The 20,017-nt window shown below is 43.0% G+C and overlaps 1 protein-coding gene across 5 annotated transcripts in view; it reads left to right on the top strand.

Moving 5' to 3' along the window:
- The window catches only part of setd5 (SET domain containing 5), a 31,910-nt gene extending 16,545 nt beyond the window's left edge, over positions 1–15,365 (top strand). Inside the window, exons 3-25 of one of the 5 annotated variants that reach the window (XM_034584325.1) lie at positions 233–335; positions 755–987; positions 1,221–1,279; positions 1,389–1,576; positions 1,797–1,835; positions 2,517–2,801; positions 3,006–3,154; positions 3,315–3,432; positions 3,552–3,661; positions 3,847–4,096; positions 4,241–4,324; positions 4,467–4,628; positions 4,722–5,099; positions 5,190–5,450; positions 5,892–6,009; positions 6,876–7,105; positions 7,283–7,339; positions 7,474–7,959; positions 8,368–8,460; positions 11,005–11,288; positions 11,423–11,544; positions 11,643–11,731; positions 12,881–15,365. In XM_034584325.1, the coding sequence (XP_034440216.1) occupies positions 233–335; positions 755–987; positions 1,221–1,279; positions 1,389–1,576; positions 1,797–1,835; positions 2,517–2,801; positions 3,006–3,154; positions 3,315–3,432; positions 3,552–3,661; positions 3,847–4,096; positions 4,241–4,324; positions 4,467–4,628; positions 4,722–5,099; positions 5,190–5,450; positions 5,892–6,009; positions 6,876–7,105; positions 7,283–7,339; positions 7,474–7,959; positions 8,368–8,460; positions 11,005–11,288; positions 11,423–11,544; positions 11,643–11,731; positions 12,881–13,450 (4,468 nt within the window). In that variant the 3' untranslated portion in view covers positions 13,451–15,365. Of the gene's footprint in view, positions 1–232; positions 336–724; positions 988–1,220; positions 1,280–1,388; positions 1,577–1,796; positions 1,836–2,516; positions 2,802–3,005; positions 3,155–3,314; positions 3,433–3,551; positions 3,662–3,846; positions 4,097–4,240; positions 4,325–4,466; positions 4,629–4,721; positions 5,100–5,189; positions 5,451–5,891; positions 6,010–6,875; positions 7,106–7,282; positions 7,340–7,473; positions 7,960–8,367; positions 8,461–11,004; positions 11,289–11,422; positions 11,545–11,642; positions 11,732–12,880 lie in introns of all 5 variants that reach the window. The other 4 variants (XM_034584324.1, XM_034584323.1, XM_034584327.1 and 1 more) reach the window with 4 other exon arrangements.
- The last annotated feature ends 4,652 nt before the right edge of the window (positions 15,366–20,017 follow it).

The following is a 20,017-nucleotide window of genomic DNA, read 5'->3' as shown; positions in this document are numbered from 1 at the left end:
GAAGGAGTTGCATAATGTAATGGCGGCCCACATTGTATTTCCTCAATTGCGGCATTCCCAGGCTGGAGAGAAACTTCAGCATCTTGGTGCCATCTAGTGTCTGATTGAAACATTTATTAAAAGTGTTGGTAATTTAACAGCTGTGGAAAATATCAGCTTTTTTTTTTTTTTAAACGAAAAAGCTCTTGTTTTATCTTTATTCCTTAAAGAAATAATTTTCAAAATTTTCCAGCCCTGAGTCAGTTGAAGCAAGTCCTGCCGTGAATGAGAAAAACTACAACAACCACAGCTGTGGGAGCGCACAGAGTCATGGGTATCGGGGACTACCATATGCTGTGAGTTAATACCGCTCTTTTCTAATCACCAAATCTAATCATAGCATGTCTTATTGAACAAAATAAGTATTGATCTCTATTAATCAATGATAAGTTTGCTACAGCATGTTGAAAGCTAAAATAATAACTTGACCTAATCTATGCAATCATTTATTTTTTCTAATCTTTTCAACTTCCTTGTTCTATAAATAGAACAGTAAGAGTAAAAGTAAGGATTGGTTCTAGTTTGATTGAATCCAAGAATGTCTGTCCTGCTGTTAGTCTTTTGTAACCACAGACTGCTTCTTTTATTAACAGCTGTACTGTTTCACATACCTGTTTTTTTGCCCCCATTTTCATTCATCTCCATTTTCCGTTTCCCTTTTTGCCTGAACACCCGTTGTTTGAAGATGCAACAGTCTTCCGTTGTGTGTTGTCAGGATCACAACTATGGCGCACCCCCACCCCCCACCCCACCCGCCTCCCCGCTTTCCCAAACCATCATCCCCCGCATGGATCTCAACGGCGTGGTCCTCGGCTCCCGCTATCATGAAACTACAGAGGACAACTCAGCGGACAGCGACAGCTCCTCAGAGGAGGAAGGGGCCGTGGCCGGCTGGTGTCACTGCAGCCTGACGCCGGATGGCCTGCTCATCAAATGTGACAACTGCAGGTAAGAAGGGAAAACTTTAAGATCAATCGATCTGTAGTTCAACATTGATAACCTTTATTACATATGTGATACTACTCTGCAATACGTTAATACTTCAAACAGAGCAAACCATTTGGAAGCTCATAAATAATTGAGGTGAAACTGTAGGAAATGCTGTTTCCTTCAAACTTTAAACACTGTTGAGTGTAAATGATTTCAGTTTTTTAAGTGCTTGTTTGTCATTGTTGTTGCAGAGGACTTGACCGGAGGAAAGGAGCAGAGGGCCAACACAGGAAGACTGAAAATATCTCAGGTATTTGTCTCATTTTTTGTTCATCCGTGCTTAACAATTTGTAACTGGGATTCGTGAAGCGCATCACTGATTGATGTTCTTGCCCTACATACTTGTGTTTTCTTTGTAGCTGGAGAAAGTAGTGCCACAGAGAGTGGTGATGAAGAGGTGTCGCCGTCCACCATCTCCTACACCGCCACCCAGCACACACCCACCAGCATCAAACTCACTGTCAACCGGGTCAAAAGGAGCAAATCCAAAAAGAGGAAGAAGAGCACAGAAAAGGCTCGTGGGACACCAAAAGGCAAAAAGGTCAAGGTATGAGCCCTTATAAATCCATTAAAATAAAATCCATTAGATTGAGACCCAGTGTATTTATAAGCTCCTCACATCGAGAAAGCCTATAAAATCCATTAGATTGAGACCCAGTGTATTTATAGGCTCCTCACATCGAGAAAGCCTCAGTTTTGTTTTTTCTGAGGAATAGTAACTGTTCAATGTGTCAATATATTGATTTGGGTTATTTTCCTTCTTTCAGGCTTTTAGAGAGGGTTCCCGGAAGTCCATGAGGATGAAGGTAAGATTAGAGTTAACCACTTATGTACATATGTTTAGATTAAACGGTTAAGCAGGTGTCATAATTCAATTTTAGCACCGCAACAGCATGGCAAGAGCATGGCAAGCATTAGAAATGTCTGACTGACTGAGTGATGGAGTTTCTCTTTCAAAATAAATTGGCACAAACCATTTTTGTTACATCATAGGGAGACGTGTTTTTAAATTAGCTCCTTTGCTGCTAAATATCCAGCAACTTTTTTGACGAACCGCAGTTACTTTACTACACACAGTGGCTTTCTGTGATCAGTGATTATTTCACCTGTAAACATAATGAAAATCCCAGCACAGCTTTTTCTTCTGCTTGATTACAAAATCAGGATTTCAGGAGTGACTGCTGGGTAACATAGGTTGTGTTTTAGTTACTATTTCATACTTGTTCCAACAACCTGAACATTTACAAAATACAAATGTGGACATGGGAAGATTTATTGGAAATTTGACTCTTGTGAAATACTTTGTATTTGAGCACAGAGATTAGAAGAGAAACCGACAAATTAAGGGCAGAGTTTAGCGACTTTCAGTGGAAAGTAGTTGTAGAAAGTATTCTACTCAATTTCATATATTGACCATACACGGTCTGGACATCTACTATATTTTAACCTTATCTCATCCTCTAAAGAAGGTTTCTTCTTCTGTTCAGAACTCTACAACAGAGGCCAGCGTACTGGATGAGAACACAGCAGAGGGCTGGGAGAGCAGGATCCGCCAGTGGACAGACCAGTATGAGGAGGCTCTGGCAAACCAGTACAGCGCTGATGTCCAGACACTGATGCAGCTTCATCTTTCTGCCAGCACCACCACCCCCGAGAGTGGTACCACAACGCCTTCCTCCACCACAGAGATCCTCACCTCTGTTGATGCCATGGACACCATCAACCGCACTGAGCTGGCCTGTAACAACACAGTGCTGGGCTCACAGATGCAGGTTAGCCCCATTCATCATCCATTAACATTATATTGATTGACTTTATTTTGTCACAGTGCATGCATGTAAAACAGCAGCATTGGAAAAGGTGCAATGTGTTGAGCAAAATGAAGCCTATAATAACACCCTAATTACTATTCTGTAGTAATGTCATGATGCCTTTTAATATTTTGCAAATAATGACTTGTGATTGGTGTTTTGTAGCTCCAGTTAGGGCGGGTAACAAGGGTGCAGAAACACAGGAAGATCCTCCGAGCAGCCAAGAACCTGGAACCAGACACACTCATTATTGAATATCGGGGAAAGGTTATGCTCAAACAACAGTTTGAGGTCAACGGGCACTTCTTTAAAAAGTAAGACATCACAGTATATGAGTAATGGGCTATAATGAGTGTAGTATTTGTGTCCAACAACAGCTGGATACTTCCTCAAAGTCCATTGTTTTCTCACATGTATTTTGAGAATAATAAAACAGTTCCTGTTTTTGACAACATTGTCTTCATATTTTTCCAGACCCTACCCTTTTGTGCTGTTTTACTCAAAATTTAACGATGTCGAGATGTGTGTTGATGCACGGACCTTTGGAAATGACGCACGCTTCATCAGAAGGTCCTGTACCCCCAACGCTGAGGTCAGTCATTTAGCTTTTCTTATATTAATATACATGTCATTAATGGAGAAATTCTTTTTTCCAAGTGTGAAAATCAGGGTGCTCTCTTTTCAAAAATGTCCATCTTTTGCCTTCCACAGGTCCGACATATGATTGCTGAGGGTATGTTCCATCTCTGCATCTACGCTGTCAGTCAAATCACAAAGGACACTGAGGTCACCATTGGATTTGACTATGAGTTCAATAGCTGGTCAGTACTGATCTCCTATCACAAGTAGTCCAATTCCTGTCTAGAGACATAAAGTAGATAATATGAATACAAAACATGTTGGTGTCAGTCGAAAGCTTTTATTTTACTTGAAAACTGTCTGGTTACTATTCCACCTCTGGCATTGTTTATTGTCTAATTCTCTTATCTTTGTCACAAACCACCAGTAATTACAAAGTGGATTGTGCCTGCCATAAGGGCAACCAGAATTGCCCGGTGCAGAAGCACAACCTGAGCCCCAGGGAGAACTTTCTGAGTCCCCCTTCTCTGCTGCCTCCCTCTCCTCTGATTGGTGCCGAGACCCGTCGGAGAAAAGCTCGCAGGAGGGAAATCGAGGGCTGTCTGACCAGCGATAGCAACCAGACCCTAGATGAGCACCAGGAGGCCAAAGAGCTGCAGGGGACAAGTGATGCAGAGGTGTGTGTGTAGCTTCAGCTTAAGACAAATGGACGGTAAAACTGGCCCTTAAGTTTTTAAAGGTACCCATAGTATACCTATTGTTGCCAAATACTTCTTGTACTTAATCTTAGTTTTTTTTCTCTGCCTGTGTATGTGCATTAGGAGAGTCTAATGGATGAGATGAAAGTGGAAGACGGAGAGGATGGAGAGGTGGATGAAAATGGGCTCCCCATCTCCAGTAAAAAAGTACGGCATTTTTAGTACTTTCCTTAATATCTATGTCTAGGGTGACAGGTGGATTCCAGTTCCAATAATACATCAGTCATCCACATTTTAGGCAATTCTCTGCCTTTGTCACTCATCTCTTGTGTCCCTGTTCGTCATGTAGACATTAAACAGTCTGGTGAATAGGAGGAGGAGAGTGGGAGGAACAGAGATAAAGGAGGAGGGTGTAGAAACTGAGGACGGGGCAGGAAACCCCACAGGGAACACCCCCATACCTCACAGCACTGGAGTTGGGGTCAGCACGCGACGTACCACCTATGTAATGGTCAGTGAGGGAATACAAGTAGTTACTCATATCTGTTAATATTCCATTAATGTTACTTATTTTTTGCTCTAATCATGCCCTATTCTGTTACAGGAAGCGCCATCTATTGAAGAAAAGACCTCATTACCCTACCCCACTACCCCAGTTGCCCCTCCTAAACCTGCGCGACCTACAAAGCCTCGGCCCAAAAGTCGGATCTCTCGCTACCGGTCAAGCTCATCGCAGCGGGCCCGGCGGCAGCGTCAAGCTCTCGCCCAGCAGGCAGCGGCAGCTGCCGCAGCTGCAGCGTTGGCAGCTGTGCCGTCATCAGCTGAGCAAGGGGCTGCTCTGGATGAGGAGGGATCTCAGGGTCCATATGGTGGCGAACATGGCCACGGAGAGAGTGGTCTAGGGGGTCATCTACTTGATGGAGACAGTCAGGGTCTAAACTGCATAAATAGAGGCAACTTGCGCTACCCCAAAACCAAGAAGGTGAGTTAACATAAAATAATTAGTAGGATTTTGGCTAATCTGTGGTCAAGTCAATCTTTTCTAATCATTTTTCTGATTTTGAATTTTCAGTACCTTGTGACAGAGTGGCTGAATGACAAGATACCTGGAGGGGAGAAGGTCCAGCAAGAGGTGTTTGTTGAGCGCCCCCTGCGGATAACCACTGACCCCACGGTGCTGGCCACCACCCTCAATATGCTGCCAGGTCTCTCCCACTCATCGCTCATTTGCACCGCACCCAGACACTACGTCCGCTTCGGCTCCCCCTTTAACCCAGAGAGACGCAGGCCCCGCCCACTCCAAATGGATGGCACTTATGGCTGCTACAAAAAGGTAAGTGATGCAGCGAGGCATCATATTCTGTTCTTTTTTCCTTAAATTGGTCATGAAATTAATTCAACCTTTCCATAAAGACACAAACTATAATGTATATGGGAGTTTTTCTCTCCACAGTCGCCAAAGTGCTTGTTTGCTGTGGGACGTGTTTTTTATATATCTATAATTTTGTAAGATCTCACCCTTACTATGTAAAGTGCTTTGAGGTTGTTATATAGTTGGCGCTATACAAATAAAATTTAATTGAATGAGACTTTCAGGCTCACACTATTATGAAATATGTTTTATTCTAAACACTTTTATAAAACTCAAGACTTTTCAGAGGTATTTTATAAAGTTAAAGATATTTTTGTATGTGAAGCCTAAATAGGCTTATTTAGTCTGAACAAATGTGTCAGTTTTTATTTTTAACGAGACATTACTCTTGTTTTGACACAGAGATGGATAAAGCAGGTGGAGGATGAAAGCTGTTCAGCCAGTATGGAAGATGGCACAGAGTCCACCTCCTCTCAGCAAAGTACCAGTAGCAGATCCACCCCCAACCCCCTGTCCACTGGTACGTACATACCCAATCAAGGTGATTTATTTAGTGCTGCGTCCACTAATGGTGGAAAAAGAGATTTAGATCTTATTCAGTGAAAAGGAAATGTACGTGAACCATTAAAACATTCACAGCGCCGGCTGAAAAAGTAAGTGAACATTCCGAAACCTTTTTTATCAGCAACAACCTGCACATCAGACCTGCACTGGGGAGAAAGGAGAGAGTTCTTAATACTGAGCTGATTCAGCTCAGATGTGCTCTCAGAATTTCTGCTGTGAATGTTTCTATTGAGCTCATTCCACGGCTTCTGTGTTGAGTTAATGTCTGAGCTCTGATTGGGCCACTGCAGCACACTGATTTTCCTAGTTTGAAGTCATTCTGTTGTAGATTTAATGTACCTCAGTCATTCTCAAACTTTCGATTGCAACTTTTTTGCATGTTCCACTTCAAAAGTTCACACATTCCACCCCCACACTTTTTAATCAGCCATTAACAATGACAGAGGAAGCAACTAACAAAAAAATATCCAAGTGCAGTGAAATAAAGGGCTGTGTTGTTTTGCTGCTCCCTGTTTACAAGTCACTCACTTAAGTCTTTGCGATTACTTTGTAAGTTTGTCCAGCTTCCTGCAACTTTTATAATACAGTTTATAATCTCAGTCTTCTGAGATCTTTGTTTCACATCAGCAGGTGTTTCTTGTAAATATCTAACCTAAAATATTGGAATGTTTTTAAAACTGACTGTAACTCACAAGTCCAGTCTGTTTGTTCGTTATTGTAGTTTGGTGAAGATCTGACTATATTTAAACATGCAGGTTCACTTACTTTTCCTTGCCACTGTAGATCAGCACTAATCAACTGTCTTTGTCTTTAAAATCGCAGAAGTCAATCCCCCAATTAAAAAGCGCCTCTCCAAGTATACGGCAGAGACGACACCAGCACCCTCAGACAACCTGCTTCGCCCACTGTCACCCATCTCGCCGCCACTCCCAGAGGACTCCCTCCACCCGCTGCTCCATGCCCCCTGTGGCTCCTTGCTGCCCAATGGCCTAATCTACTCACCCATGCCCTCGCTACCCGCAAGCCGCTGCAACACACCGCTGCAATTTGAAGTAAGTGCACATCCACATGCATCTACTACCACTATTATCCATCCTCACCAGTCGTATAAAGTCAACACCAACACACCGTTGATGTACCTGGATGGATTTTCCAATATAATGAATGTTTTCTGACACACCATGTGTTTGACACTGTGAAGTTTTCTAACAACCTTTGCTTCTCTCCAGAACATATCGTCCCCTGAGGCGTCTCCTGTTCACCGGCCAGAGTCCATCTCACCTGAGGTACGTTCCCAGCTCTGTGCCACTAACTCCTAACTGCAGATATATACCTTTACATGCTGCGTACTGCTGACTGGTTACTGCAATTTGTCTGATTAGTTTTGTCTTTCCATTCTTTTGTCCCTTTCTACCTTTAGCCGTGTCTTCAGACAGACTTTGAAGTCCCTCGGCCTCAGTTCCCGGACCTGTCACTCCCCTCCAGTTTAGAGAGCCCTGTGGCCATGACCTCAGATGACCTTTCTCTTCCTGGATGCGCCTCAGGCCAAGATTCCCAGGGTCCATCATGTGTTGGGACCAGCTCCCTAAACCCAGTGTCCTGTGCTCCCTCAGACCTAAACCCCCAAAACAGGGAGCAGGCCTTCAGGACAGAGTTCAACCTCATATACACCTGCTCGCCCCTCAATGCAAACCTTGGAAACCCCGTGGCCCCCGATTGCCGCCAGTCCCTGTCAGAAGGAGGCTTTTCCCCTGCAGAGTCCTTCCACAGTTCCATAAGTGGCCAGGGGCTGATGGGAGATATGGGCCCCGGCTCTATGTCACCCTACGGTGAGCCTCATTATGGAGGAGGCTACCCAGACAGTGGCACACCTCCTCACACCAGCAACCCACCACAAAAGAGGAAGGCAAGTTCTCCGACTTTTAATTCTGATTGTGAACAGTTTTTTTTTTTATTTGGTTGCTTTTGGGTAAATCTTGAGGAGTTTAATCTTTTCTTCTCAAGTTGGAATGATTTTGAGTGTGATATGTGCAAACTGACAAGCCGAACGTCATGATGTGCTTCTCCCCTTGCTCTATGTTTGCCCATTGACTTTGTCTTAAATATATCAATTGGCCCTTTGTGTCAGGCAGACACATCCACAAGCATCAGACATTTAAATGAAACATATATAAGCATTTCCTGTGTATATCTGAAATGATGTCCACTCTGTAGCTTTGACCCTCCCCCTCCCTCTCCCTCAGTCCCCTCCCTCCCCCTCGCTGTTAGTTGACACTTTCTGCCAAGTTTCTCTTCCACTTTTCTTCCAAGGCAGAGGGCCAACCAGCATACCATTAGTCTGCTGACAGGGAAGCCAGATTACCAGGCTATAGCTGTAAGAAGTGAATACAAGCCAGTACAAAATATGGTGAATATTCTCCCTACAACTACATCTTTAGAAGTGTGCATGTAAATATTGTTTCTTTGCATCTGCATACAACAACCCACCCCACCCTCTCCTCCTCAAAACCTACATTGAACTCTGACTCTATAGTTTTGAGCAGGAGTTTGTTTTTTTCTGCCATTTCAGTCAAACTCATTGAAGTGAGTAAGAGGTTCATCCATCACCTTCAACACAAGAGGCTGATGGTTCATGACAAGATGAAGCTCATGTGTCTTTCCTCCATCTCACCCATGGCTCTTTCCAAACTGATCATCCAGTTCTACCGTGGTACCGTGGGAAAGTCCCATGTCTTTACTGGCGGTTCTAACACTTAAGGTCTTGCTGGGATCAGGGATTTTACTTTAATGTCATTAAAATTAAGATAATGATATCTGGGAAGATTCTCAGGCTGCATCCACACTACTATGTTTTCATTTTAAAAGCATTAACTCTGCTAAGGATGCTCCTGGCATCCACACTATTCCGCAGTTTTAGAGCCACTAAAACCGTTTGGAAAGTTTGGAAACGCTATTGGCCCCATTTTAGTTTGAAATCTTTTAGGCTGTGTTTCAGTCTGAATGAGCAGAAAGTAAGATGTCTGGAAACGGTGACAGACACTCCCAACCGCTTGCTGATTGAGTATTTTCGGTCAGGATGAAGCCTTCACTAATTCGTCTGCCTCCTATCACATGAACCCCTTCCAGGAAGTAAATGTAATTGATTATCCATGTTGCTACATCCATGTACATCCATTTATATGGATAATCAATTACAAGCGTTTGTGACCCTGTTGTCTTTGCTAACAGCTGTTGTACAGTTAAATTCTGTATTTGACAATGATACAACTGCTTACATGTGTAGGAGACAAGCTATTATTCCAGTAATCTGCAACAATTCTGCAATTAACAACCGAATGCTTCCTGTGTACACCAGCATGCGTATGCCGAGTGTACGTGAGTGGTCATTTGATATGTTTTTTCAAGCATGTTATTACAGACAGGGATTTAAACTGATCCCGAGCTTGTGTGGACAGAGATTGTTTTTAGTTTGAAAACGCCCTTTTGAAATGAAAACGTAGTAGTATGGATACAGCCTCAGTCAACCAGGTCATGGCTGCCTATACACACAAATATACATAGGAAACTGGACTGAAGAAGCCTCTTGGATGAGTGGTTAAATGATGGATGAGGGTGTTATTAAGACTAGTTTGTTAAATAGTTTTACCATTTAACTTAGTTTTCTTTTTCAAAATAACACAAATATAAATCTTTTAAACAGTTACATAGAACAGGAAATAGATAAATAAAAGAACTCTTCACCAGCTCTTAGAAGGTTTAATAACAACTAAATATATGAGAGGCATGTAAGAGTTACCTAAAACACAGCTGAATCTGTAGCCGTGTCTTAATTCAAGGGCTGTATCCTTCGGAGGCTTCAATTGATGATCGATTGCATCACAGCGGTGCAACTCGGCTATCCCATTTTGAATGCTCCTTCAAATGCGGTCAACAAATGCGTCCTTCAAGCCCTGAGAAACAAAGGCTCCATTGGGCGGATCTGTCCCGACCCAACCTATTCCAGGATTCATTGTGCTTTTTTTCCCAAGAGGTAATGGCATTTGCAAGCAATGAGACGTCAGTTGCTTGAGTGTCACTCTTCAAAAAACCCAGGGGCATTAAAAACCTTCTCTGCGTGTCCAACTTCAGCTCTGTTACTGAAAAGTAGGACGAGCTGGTGACGCAGATCACACACTCTGTAGGCCAGCCTGTCTCATTTCGGTCCTGTCAATGTGACCACTGACACTTGGAGCTTTATGGTAATTTCCTTGCTGTACTACCTTCTGCAGTCTCCTCTCTATGTAATCTTACACCGTTAAAAAGATTCAGACAAGAGCCATCCATGTCAGGGACGTTATCATCATCCCGCCCCCTCCCTCCTTCATGTACACACCCTCTCCTCCCACAAGCCTCTCCTGTGTCATGACAACATTAAGCTGGGACGAGTGCTCTCATTTTCATTGTTGAGGAGTCGAGGTGTGTTTAAATGTTGTGCGTGTGCTCGAACTTTGTGTGGACGTTGACATGAGTGTTTGTATTGTTGTTTCAGCGTGGTTGCATCATGGCGTGGTGCATTCAAAGTTGCCTGCTTTCTTGTCAAAGCTTCAGATGCTGTATGTTACTAATTCAGAACCCATAAAGTGATAGACACTGAGTCTTTCTCATGGCTACAAGTCTGTTCATGGAATGGAACCAAATGCATACAGTATCATTTTCATGTCAGAGATGGTTTCCATGGTGATAAAGGTATTGTTCTTTTTGTTGAACCAAATAGTGTTAAATACTTTTTCCAGGTGAGTGCTCTCTGGTGTGGTGCATGCGGTCTGCCCATCACTCAGTGTAGTTTTTGTGAATGATGTGATTCAGTCAGCGGCCCAACATCTGTATGAATGACATGAAGTCATATCAGAGTGTGTGTCCGTCCTTCATCAGCAGCTGTTTAATATCACTTCTCCTCCCTCTGCTGCCTCAGGTGTCTTTGCTGGAGTACCGCAAGAGGAAGCAGAGCAGCGGTCGAGACCCAGAGCCCTTTGGCAGCAGCTCCTCCCTGGGTGGCACCCCCACCCGGCCTGGCTCCCATTACAGCCAAGATTCCCATCACGCCCATTCCCATCAGCAGATGCAGCCTCCAGCCTCCCCACACAGCTCCTTCTCTTCCTCAACACACATGAACCCTATCCCACAGATAGAGGAGGTCAGTCCTCCAGACCACCAGGGCCCGTCAGCGGAGCCCCGGCGCCAGGAAAACAACCAGTGGTGAGGGGCCTGAGAGTGATGGCTCACTAACTTTAAGATGTTCACCTGTCAAGCTGTTCACCTGACATTGTTCCTGATTAGTTTGCGATCAGAGCTGAGCGGCAGATAACCTTTGGATTTGTATCTTATCCAAGGATGGTTCCAACTACTGTTGAACGTCTAAGGGAAGGCCAGGGCGCCCTCGAGCGTGTGCTAAGAAGCATCAAGATGGAGCGGATCTACAAGAGGAGTGACGGATCGACAGAGAAGGAGTTTGGTATGACGATTAAAAACCTAAAGGTCAAACTATAGATTTAAGTGTATAATTGTATCTTGGTTAGTGCTGGAGTTAATCCACCTTTTCTGTGATTTCAGATGGGGATCGATATGAGATGCAGGCAGCGTCCATGGCTTCTCCCATGAAGAGTCCCCACAGATACAGTCCCTCCGTGTACTCACACCAGGTAGACACACTGTATGCAGTGATCCTTTTCCTCAACCATCAGTGTTTGGGTATTTGCTATTTTTGGATATCTGGATATTTATGTTCAAGACTTGATTCAACATTGTAATTAAGGAGGCCAGTGTATTATGGTCATGCCTTGAGTGCATTTTGGCAGGATTGATAGCTTAAAGGGGACATAGCATGCAAATTCCACTTTGTTAGTGCTTCTACAGGTTAATGTGGGTATCTGGCATGTCTACCAACCCAAAAACTCTGGGGAAAAAAAAAACTTGCGCGTTTTGTTATGGTTCCTCTAAGTCAGAAACGTCATGCTTGAGCGACTCGATTGAGCTTCCTGGGTTTTGTGTCGTAACAAGGCACTGGAAGTCTCCCTACATGGTCTTGGCCCACCCCACACACTCATCCCACCCCACACACTCATTACGCCGGGTTTACACCGGAGGCTGCGAGGCAGCGCAGCGCCGTTCCCAAGCGCGCAGTCGCCTGGCTGTTCACACGGGACGAGCATTTCTCCGCTGGTCAGCCCCATAGACTGTATATATAAGGTCAGCCCGCGATTCTGCTTTCTCCGCTTGTTGTTGTACCCGTTGAATGTCGGGGTTCGGGGGGAAATGATGGTCTTCATAGCCCCCCCACCCCCCCTCTCTTTCTCTCTCTGTCTGTCTGCTTGTGTGCTTGTAGTGGGGGGGCAGAGGGGGACATTTAATTATGTGATTGGGAAAATTAAAACTCCAGGACAACAGAAGGGGAATACAAAGTATGGGATGCATATTTGATAATTTATATCATATAAAATATGTAATTTATATCGTTTAAAATCATGGGGGGAGAGGGGGGAGGGGGGAGCTGGCTCATTAGCATTTAAAGGAACAGGCACTCAAAACAGGTCACTCTGTGGAGGGCTGTTTTATACAGGGTAAAAAGGGTGCTGTTTTAAATGATCCTTGTGGTATTTTGACCAAAGTATGTTACAGACATTTCATTAAGACCCCAAGGAACCATATCAACTTGTGGTAAAATGGGCATGCTATGTCCCCTTTAAACATTTGTCTTTCGTTCACATCTACCTTCTTCTCTCTATGACATGAAATGTACCTTCAACCCGTGTCATTACCACAGAGTAGTGAGTGTGTCTCTTTGTGTTCAGTCATCAGAAAGCCACCGGCAGACTGACAGCCCGTCACTCCGCCAGCAGACCTCCACCTCTCCATTCCCGGGATCCTACAGTCCCTCATCAGGCCAGAGCTTCTACGCACGCCACCCCTCCCACCCTGGACTTTCCCAGGACCACCCTCCATCCACCTACCCCAGTCACTCCCCCACCCCCACCTCATCCTCAGACTCGCGGCCGCCCGCAGGGTCTCTACACCAGCAGAGTAGCAGCAGTAACGCGGACAGAGCCCATGGCTACGGCAACAGCCACTTAAAAGCAAGTCTTTTGAACAACAGTGGCCTGGCAGGGGCCCCCGCCCTGGGACCCAGGGCCCATGGGCAGACTAAAATAGACTCGGGGACCCTGGCCTCCAGAGGGAGTCAGCAGCAGGCATCTCGCAGCCTGAAATCGGGCAGCCCGAGCCAGGCGACGCTGCAGGCCAGCTCAAGGCTGCTGTCGGCCTCTGGATCGACACACTACCCACAGAGAGGGACGAGCCTCAGCCAGTTCCAGCACTCCCCCCTCCAGGGACCCGGAGTAAGGACACAGTCAGGAAGCTTTTAGGACCTTGTTCAAGTGTGTTTGTGTGTGTGAGCGAGTGAGTGTGTATGAAGCTGTGTACCCCCTCAGCCCCTGAAGCTGTGGTGAAATGGGGCTCAGGGAGTGTGAGGAGGGTAAATGTACAGACCTAAGAGGAGCAAGGACTTCTTTAAGGATTTCTCCTTTTCTTATTTTCTGTCTTTTCTTTCTTTATTTTCAGAAAAAAACAAATGACCACATTCTGCACAAAGCTAATCATTGACTTTGGACATCATTATGGAATCAGTGGAAAAAGCAATTTAGATAAAACACACAGAAAAAACAACAAGAAATCACATGTAACTTGAAATTGTCCCCAGTGTTCGCTGATGTGCCGGACTGTGCAAACAGGCTCTCTAATGTCAAAAGCCAAAACATCCTCACAAATGTCTGTACAAAGTTATAAAAAGTGTACCTGTCGTCATGGCACAGAGGTTGGATAAACGCTGAGATGCATATAAATGAGTCTGTGCTGCAGTAAAAGTGATTGATTAGGAAAAGGGGAAAATATTACAAGCAGAGGCAAATTGTTAATCATCCGTTCTCGAGATACATTCGAGGCATGGGGAGGAGGAGGGGCGTTTCCTTTAATAGGGTCATTCCATATGATTACCAGCTTCCATGTTCTCTCACTAAACATGACACAGCCCTTTTTTCCTCACGGTTCTGTCCGTTCCACTCTTCTGTTTTTTTTTTTAGTTATCTTCTGTTCTCTCATCCCCACTGGACTGTTTTGATTTCATTTTAGGACGACTCCACTGTAGACTTCTGATATTGTACTTGAGACATACAGGTCTTATGATTCATGGTGCTGCATTGTTTTTTTTTGTTTTTTTTCAATAAATTTGAAATCCAGTTATGTTCCCCACATTTGGCTGCATTCATCTTGTCATATCAGTTAGGATCCGTTTAAATTTTCTCCTAATTCATACTGATCGTATGTTGTAGTGATGGAATGCAGGAACAAAATAAGGGGTAGATAATCCAACTTTATTTCTCAGTTAAAATGTTAGTTTTTTATCCTACAGGAGTTTTTAAAATAAATATATATATATATGTATTTTTTCTGACCAATCCATTGCATTCCGTGTGACACAGAGGAAAACTGGGCAAAGGAATCTTTGAGGGAGTATTTGGATTGTTTATAAAACCTAGGTTTGAAAAAAGCTGCTGTGTTCTCCTGTGAGAGCTGCTTCCCTTTCCACAGAATGCTGTATTTTTATTTCTCAGACTGACTTTAATTAAAGCGATGGTACTCCTGGTCCCTGCAGGGGAACCTCGGAGCGACGGCAGGCTGACAGCAGGAGTCGCTCTTTCCTCCCAGACTTTGTTTTTGGTGCGGATGTGGAAAACCACTGCGTTTGTGTGGAAGACTACAAAGGACCGAGGGTCCAGTCATGTGACTGGGCCCCACCTGCCCAACAGCAGCCCCCTCCTCCACCATCACACAGAAGGGTACTCATGTTACATGAATGTTTGACAGATACAAAAAAAAAAGTTGTGACCCAAAATTAACCAGCACCTTAAAATGAAAGCGATCCACCCTAAGACAAAATAGGACAATATGTATGATTGTGTTTACTTGTATAGAAAGAAATGTGATATAGACTTGTATGGAGAAAATGTAGTACACTGAATTTATCGCATGATATTTGTTTTTAGGGTCCGAGTGACCAACTTTTGTCAGATGGTTCGAAGCTAATCATGGGGTCTTCTCCTGGGTTCCTCCAAAAACCAGACACTGCATACTCTTTGTTTTTTGTAAAGATCATTCTGTTGGTTTTGTTTTATTTTTTACACAGATCATAGTAGTAACTATTTCAATTGTCCCCTCCAAAAGATTTAAAAAGCAAGAGATGTAATGCCTTTTTGATAATAAAATAATCATGATGGTAATGTATTTTGAAAACTACCATTGTGATGTGTCTTTTGAGGCAGTTGCTTGCATGTATTTGCACAAGTTGCTTCAGATCATGTGGTAAGATGATAGTATGTCATTCATGTTTTCCTTTGTTTCAGGAAAACGCTGCAGTGTGACTTCAGTGTGCTTGTAGATCCAGTTATGTTACATGGTTTATTTTAGGGACGACGGCAAACACCAGATGAGGATACATGAACCCCCCCCCTGATGTTTTATGACCTGGCTCATTCAGTTCCTCCTTTCATCCTCATTACATGATGTAAAAAACTTTACTTCATTTTGGAATTTCATTGGAATTTGGTGCAAAGTAAAATGTGTGTCTCAGGCCAAGGATACAAAAACCAACATGTCAAGTGACTGGTTGCAGCAGAACAACAGGGCAATGTTGTTGTGGATCCTCATCCAGGATCCACAAATTGTAGTTTTCCTTATTAAATGATGAAATTTGACAAAATACGTGAGATTACAGTCAGTCTCAAAGACGCAGGGAGATCATTAATATGCTGTCAATCAGTAATAACAGTATTTATTTTAACTAATGCTGTACAGGATCATTCCTAGCTGCTACTACTGCTCTTCATTTCTGTCTCTTGACATTTAGATTTGAAGGGCATCACCTCACCAAGGCTAACTCCCCATCTCGCAATGTTCAAGAAAGAGAAAAGATATTCCTGGAAATGCCCCCGAATCAAATCCACTCCAAAGACCTAATGTGTTGTTCCTTGGCTCAAACCCCACCCTTCTATGTGTCAGTAAACTTGGTTCAGTAGTTTTTTGCATAATCCTGCGAGCAGTCAGACGGCAATGAAGACGTAACCTCCTTGATGGGTAATCCATTTTTAAAAGACTTTGTTCAGTGTTAGTAACAAAACATCAATATTGTCCACAAGGGGGAAGCATTGTGTGAATGATGAGACGTGACAGCCTCATATAGACAGATTCACTGTAGCTGAGAATATTCTCTGTCAGATTAATGAATGTTCTGCTGCTGGTTTATATTCTCATGCTGCCTTAAAATTCATAATCATACAAATCAGTATCACACCCAGGAAACAAGAGGCTGTGAGTTTCTGTGGGTGTTTTCCTCATGAGGATCACTAAGGTCATATGTTCATTTCCCCTCTGATTTACTGCTACATACAGACACAAGATGCCTCTCACCCTCAAGAAGTGTTTCACCCACACTGAGGTCAAACATGACTCTGAGCCCGAGTTTCTGTCAGAGTGAGACCATCTGATCCTGGTCTCCCTCTCACAGATGCAGAGAGCAGGTGGAGACGTCTGCCTGAAGCGAGTGCATGCACAGGCATGTTGGTGGGGGACGTTGTCTCACACAGAGGGCTGCTGGTGTGAGGCCCGTTATTCTCAGCGCTCCAGACAGCCCTTAAAGGCCGTCCACCAAGTACCACTCTGCACAGTCCAGTGATAAGAGCAGCGATCACTCAAGGAGTTCATGTCACCACTGAGTCTTTATGTTTATATTAAGAGCTCATACTTTCAAAATGAAACCCAACCTGCCACAATCTTCATGTAATCAAACTCAGATATATAAGGTAGAATCAATCATACATCCTAAAAACACAAAGACAAAGTACTCAGATAATACCTGTAGTAGACATGGCCATAAGTTAGACTATACATGAAGAGCTAAAATATTATGACCAGCAAAGTATTAACAGAATTTCTGATGACCTCTTTGTGTCACCTCATCATATTTGTTTGAGTGAAAACCTGTTAGTAGATATATATATTTTTTTATCTCAGGTACATATTTTGCAAAGACTGAAATACACCAAAAGTGTACAGAGCATTTAGACAGTTTTTAACTGTAGACCTGTTTTCTTTCATTATCCTTGATGTGTCTCCTGACTGCATTCCACGTGTGTCAAACTGAACCGACTGGACACAAGCAGGTCCCACTATATCTCAGGACAGAAATCAAACCATGAAGTCCAGAGAACACTCCGTAAACCTGTGATAAAACTGGGGTGACACATAGATCAGAGTTTTTCATAAGACTCATCAGACTCTGCTCATCACCTGGTTGATACCTTTGTTGAGGCATTGTGACCACAGCATCCAGTTATGGGGGTTTTCTCAGCAGCAGAGACTGGTCAGAACTGAGGGAAGAATGAATGCAGACTCGTACAGAAACACAGAGAATGCAAGGCAGTGATTCACCTTTAAGCAGCACAATGAGCTGAAGCAAAGATCCACAGCAACACTGTAATGTCATCAGGACAAGTCCCTGAGAGACCCAGACGAAGAGCAGACTTATCCCCACAGAGCATCTGTGGAGAACATCTGTGGAGAATATTTACTTTTGTAAATAAGAGATTTCAGGGTTAGATATTTTATAAATTTGGGAAAATGTCTAAAAACATTTTTTTTTACTTTGTCATGATGTATTATTGAGAGTAGACTGAATTACCACTTTATGATACATTTATAACTTTAGTTAAATCTACAGGACAGTAAAAGTGAAGATGTCTGAATATGTTCTGCTCCAATGACAGGTAACATTACAGTCAGCACAGCTCCACTTGTGAAATTAAACCTTTGTGTGAATAGAACTTTGATAGCAATCTTTGATTATTAACTAATTAACCAAAATAAGTAAGAGAATGATAAGTTTGCATCCTAGTATTGACTGAGATTGACTAAATACCGTGATGTATATGTATTGTGAAGAGACTGAGTTTTTGCTCTCAACAGCAGCCCATCTAAAAATGTCAGTGTTTAGATAAATGTTACTGTTGGGTTGTTGTTTGTTGTTGTTTAAGCAACAAACACTCACCGTATTTAATATCCACGACTTTCCAGTGGATCCAGGGAGCAGGGCCCCTCTGGTGAGGCCAGTCAGAGGAGAGGAGGGGGCCGAGGTGTGTGTGCAGTTCAGAGGACACATACACAGAACAGCTGAGATAAAGGGGTTACACCTGATAATACGTCTGCCTTCAAATGAGCCGTCACATTTCGAGCTGGTGTCTTCAACAAAGACACCAGCTTGAGTGAACCTCTTAAGGTCAGGTGTGGCGTCAGGTTTAAGTCAAAACCTTGTGAGCTAAAAAAAACGTGCAGATATTAGCTGCCACATGCAAATACAAAATGTAGCAAGAAAAAAAAAAGACCATACAGGTCACAATAAAAGTGACAGAAGAAAACAAAATAAAACTCATTTACTCAGCACATTAGACTGAATGAAGGTATTGGCCAGTTTGTTAAATCTGTCTAAAAAGCTAAGTTCTCTGTGTCCAGATAAGACCTGGTGTTGTATTATCATCATAAAACTGCACATCACATGCACACACACACATTGTCGACCTGCCTTTCTCCTGATCCAGTGAGCTAACAGATTCCATAACTGAGCTTCACATATCTTACAGGGAGTTTCACATGAGAGCCAACTTTGGCCCATATTGTTCACGCAGAAAATATATAATATTCCCTCTGATATTTCTCAGGCCTCTCACACTGGCAGTATAATGGTTTTATCAAGTACTGACACACAGGCTTGAAACAGGTTTGAGTGTGTTTAGAACCTCATCGATGTCAAATTAAAACATGTATGTTCTCTAAATTCCAACAGGATGCAGGTATCTGCTCTGTTACCTTGCCTGAATGTACAGAGACTGAAAGCTGTAGAGACTTGAATTCTGGTTGATAATCTTTTTTTATCTAATAAATACAATAGTTGATATCTTTACATTTGTAAAGGACATTTGACTCTTACACTAAATGTCCTAATGATAAATCTTTATCATCTGATCTTCTTCACACTTGGTGGGTGTTTGTGGCGACCTGAGGAAGTTCAAAGTTGAAAATGAAACATTTAATAGTCAATGAGTTTATTAACTTTAAAATAACATTGATAAAACAGGGAACCGGCTGCCATGACAACCCTACACGAACATAACTTTTTTCACATCACAGCATCCCATAATAAGAAAATGTAGAACGAGAAAAGGAAGAAGAGACTGATAGGAGGTGTATATGTAAAACTACAGTTTCCACGTCTCGATTTGACACAAAAAATGAAGGAAGAGACTATTTGTTAATATGGAGGTGAGTGAGCCCCATTCATTCATTCATTCATTCATTCATTTTATTTATTCATTCATTCATTCATGAATCAAATGTCACTGAACGCATGATCACACCAACCAGGAGAGACACTGCTGACACAAATGAAAAATATGCAATAAAACATTCATGAAAATTTACCCCAAAAAATATTCTGCTCCAGATTCCAGTCGACCGTGTAGCAAAAAGCAGACCTGGTATTAAAGCACAGCTACATCCTTTATGTCAAAACACGTTATTCTGTGAATGGAGCTAAAACTCTGTACCCTAAAAATAATAAGTTGGAGTTTTTTCTCTAGACTGAACAAAAAAATATTGCTTGGTAAAATAACAGAATGCAGACACAGCTGCCAGGTTTGTTGCAACAAGTTACTGCTGCCAACATCCGACAATTTGCTTCCTTTGGGCATCCATTGTTGTGACAGTAGGTTGTTCGAGCTCACTGATTTTTTAAATTTGAGGTCACAGCAGAGTTTTGGTTGGTCTTGTTGGTCACATTAATCCCGCCCCCAGCCTCTGACAGAGGTGGTTCTTTCTTGTAGAGCTGC

The sequence above is a fragment of the Hippoglossus hippoglossus genome, chromosome 5, assembly GCF_009819705.1.
Source record: "Hippoglossus hippoglossus isolate fHipHip1 chromosome 5, fHipHip1.pri, whole genome shotgun sequence".
In the NCBI taxonomy this organism is placed as follows: Eukaryota; Metazoa; Chordata; class Actinopteri; order Pleuronectiformes; family Pleuronectidae; genus Hippoglossus; species Hippoglossus hippoglossus.
This window is presented reverse-complemented; position numbering and strand designations above follow the sequence as displayed.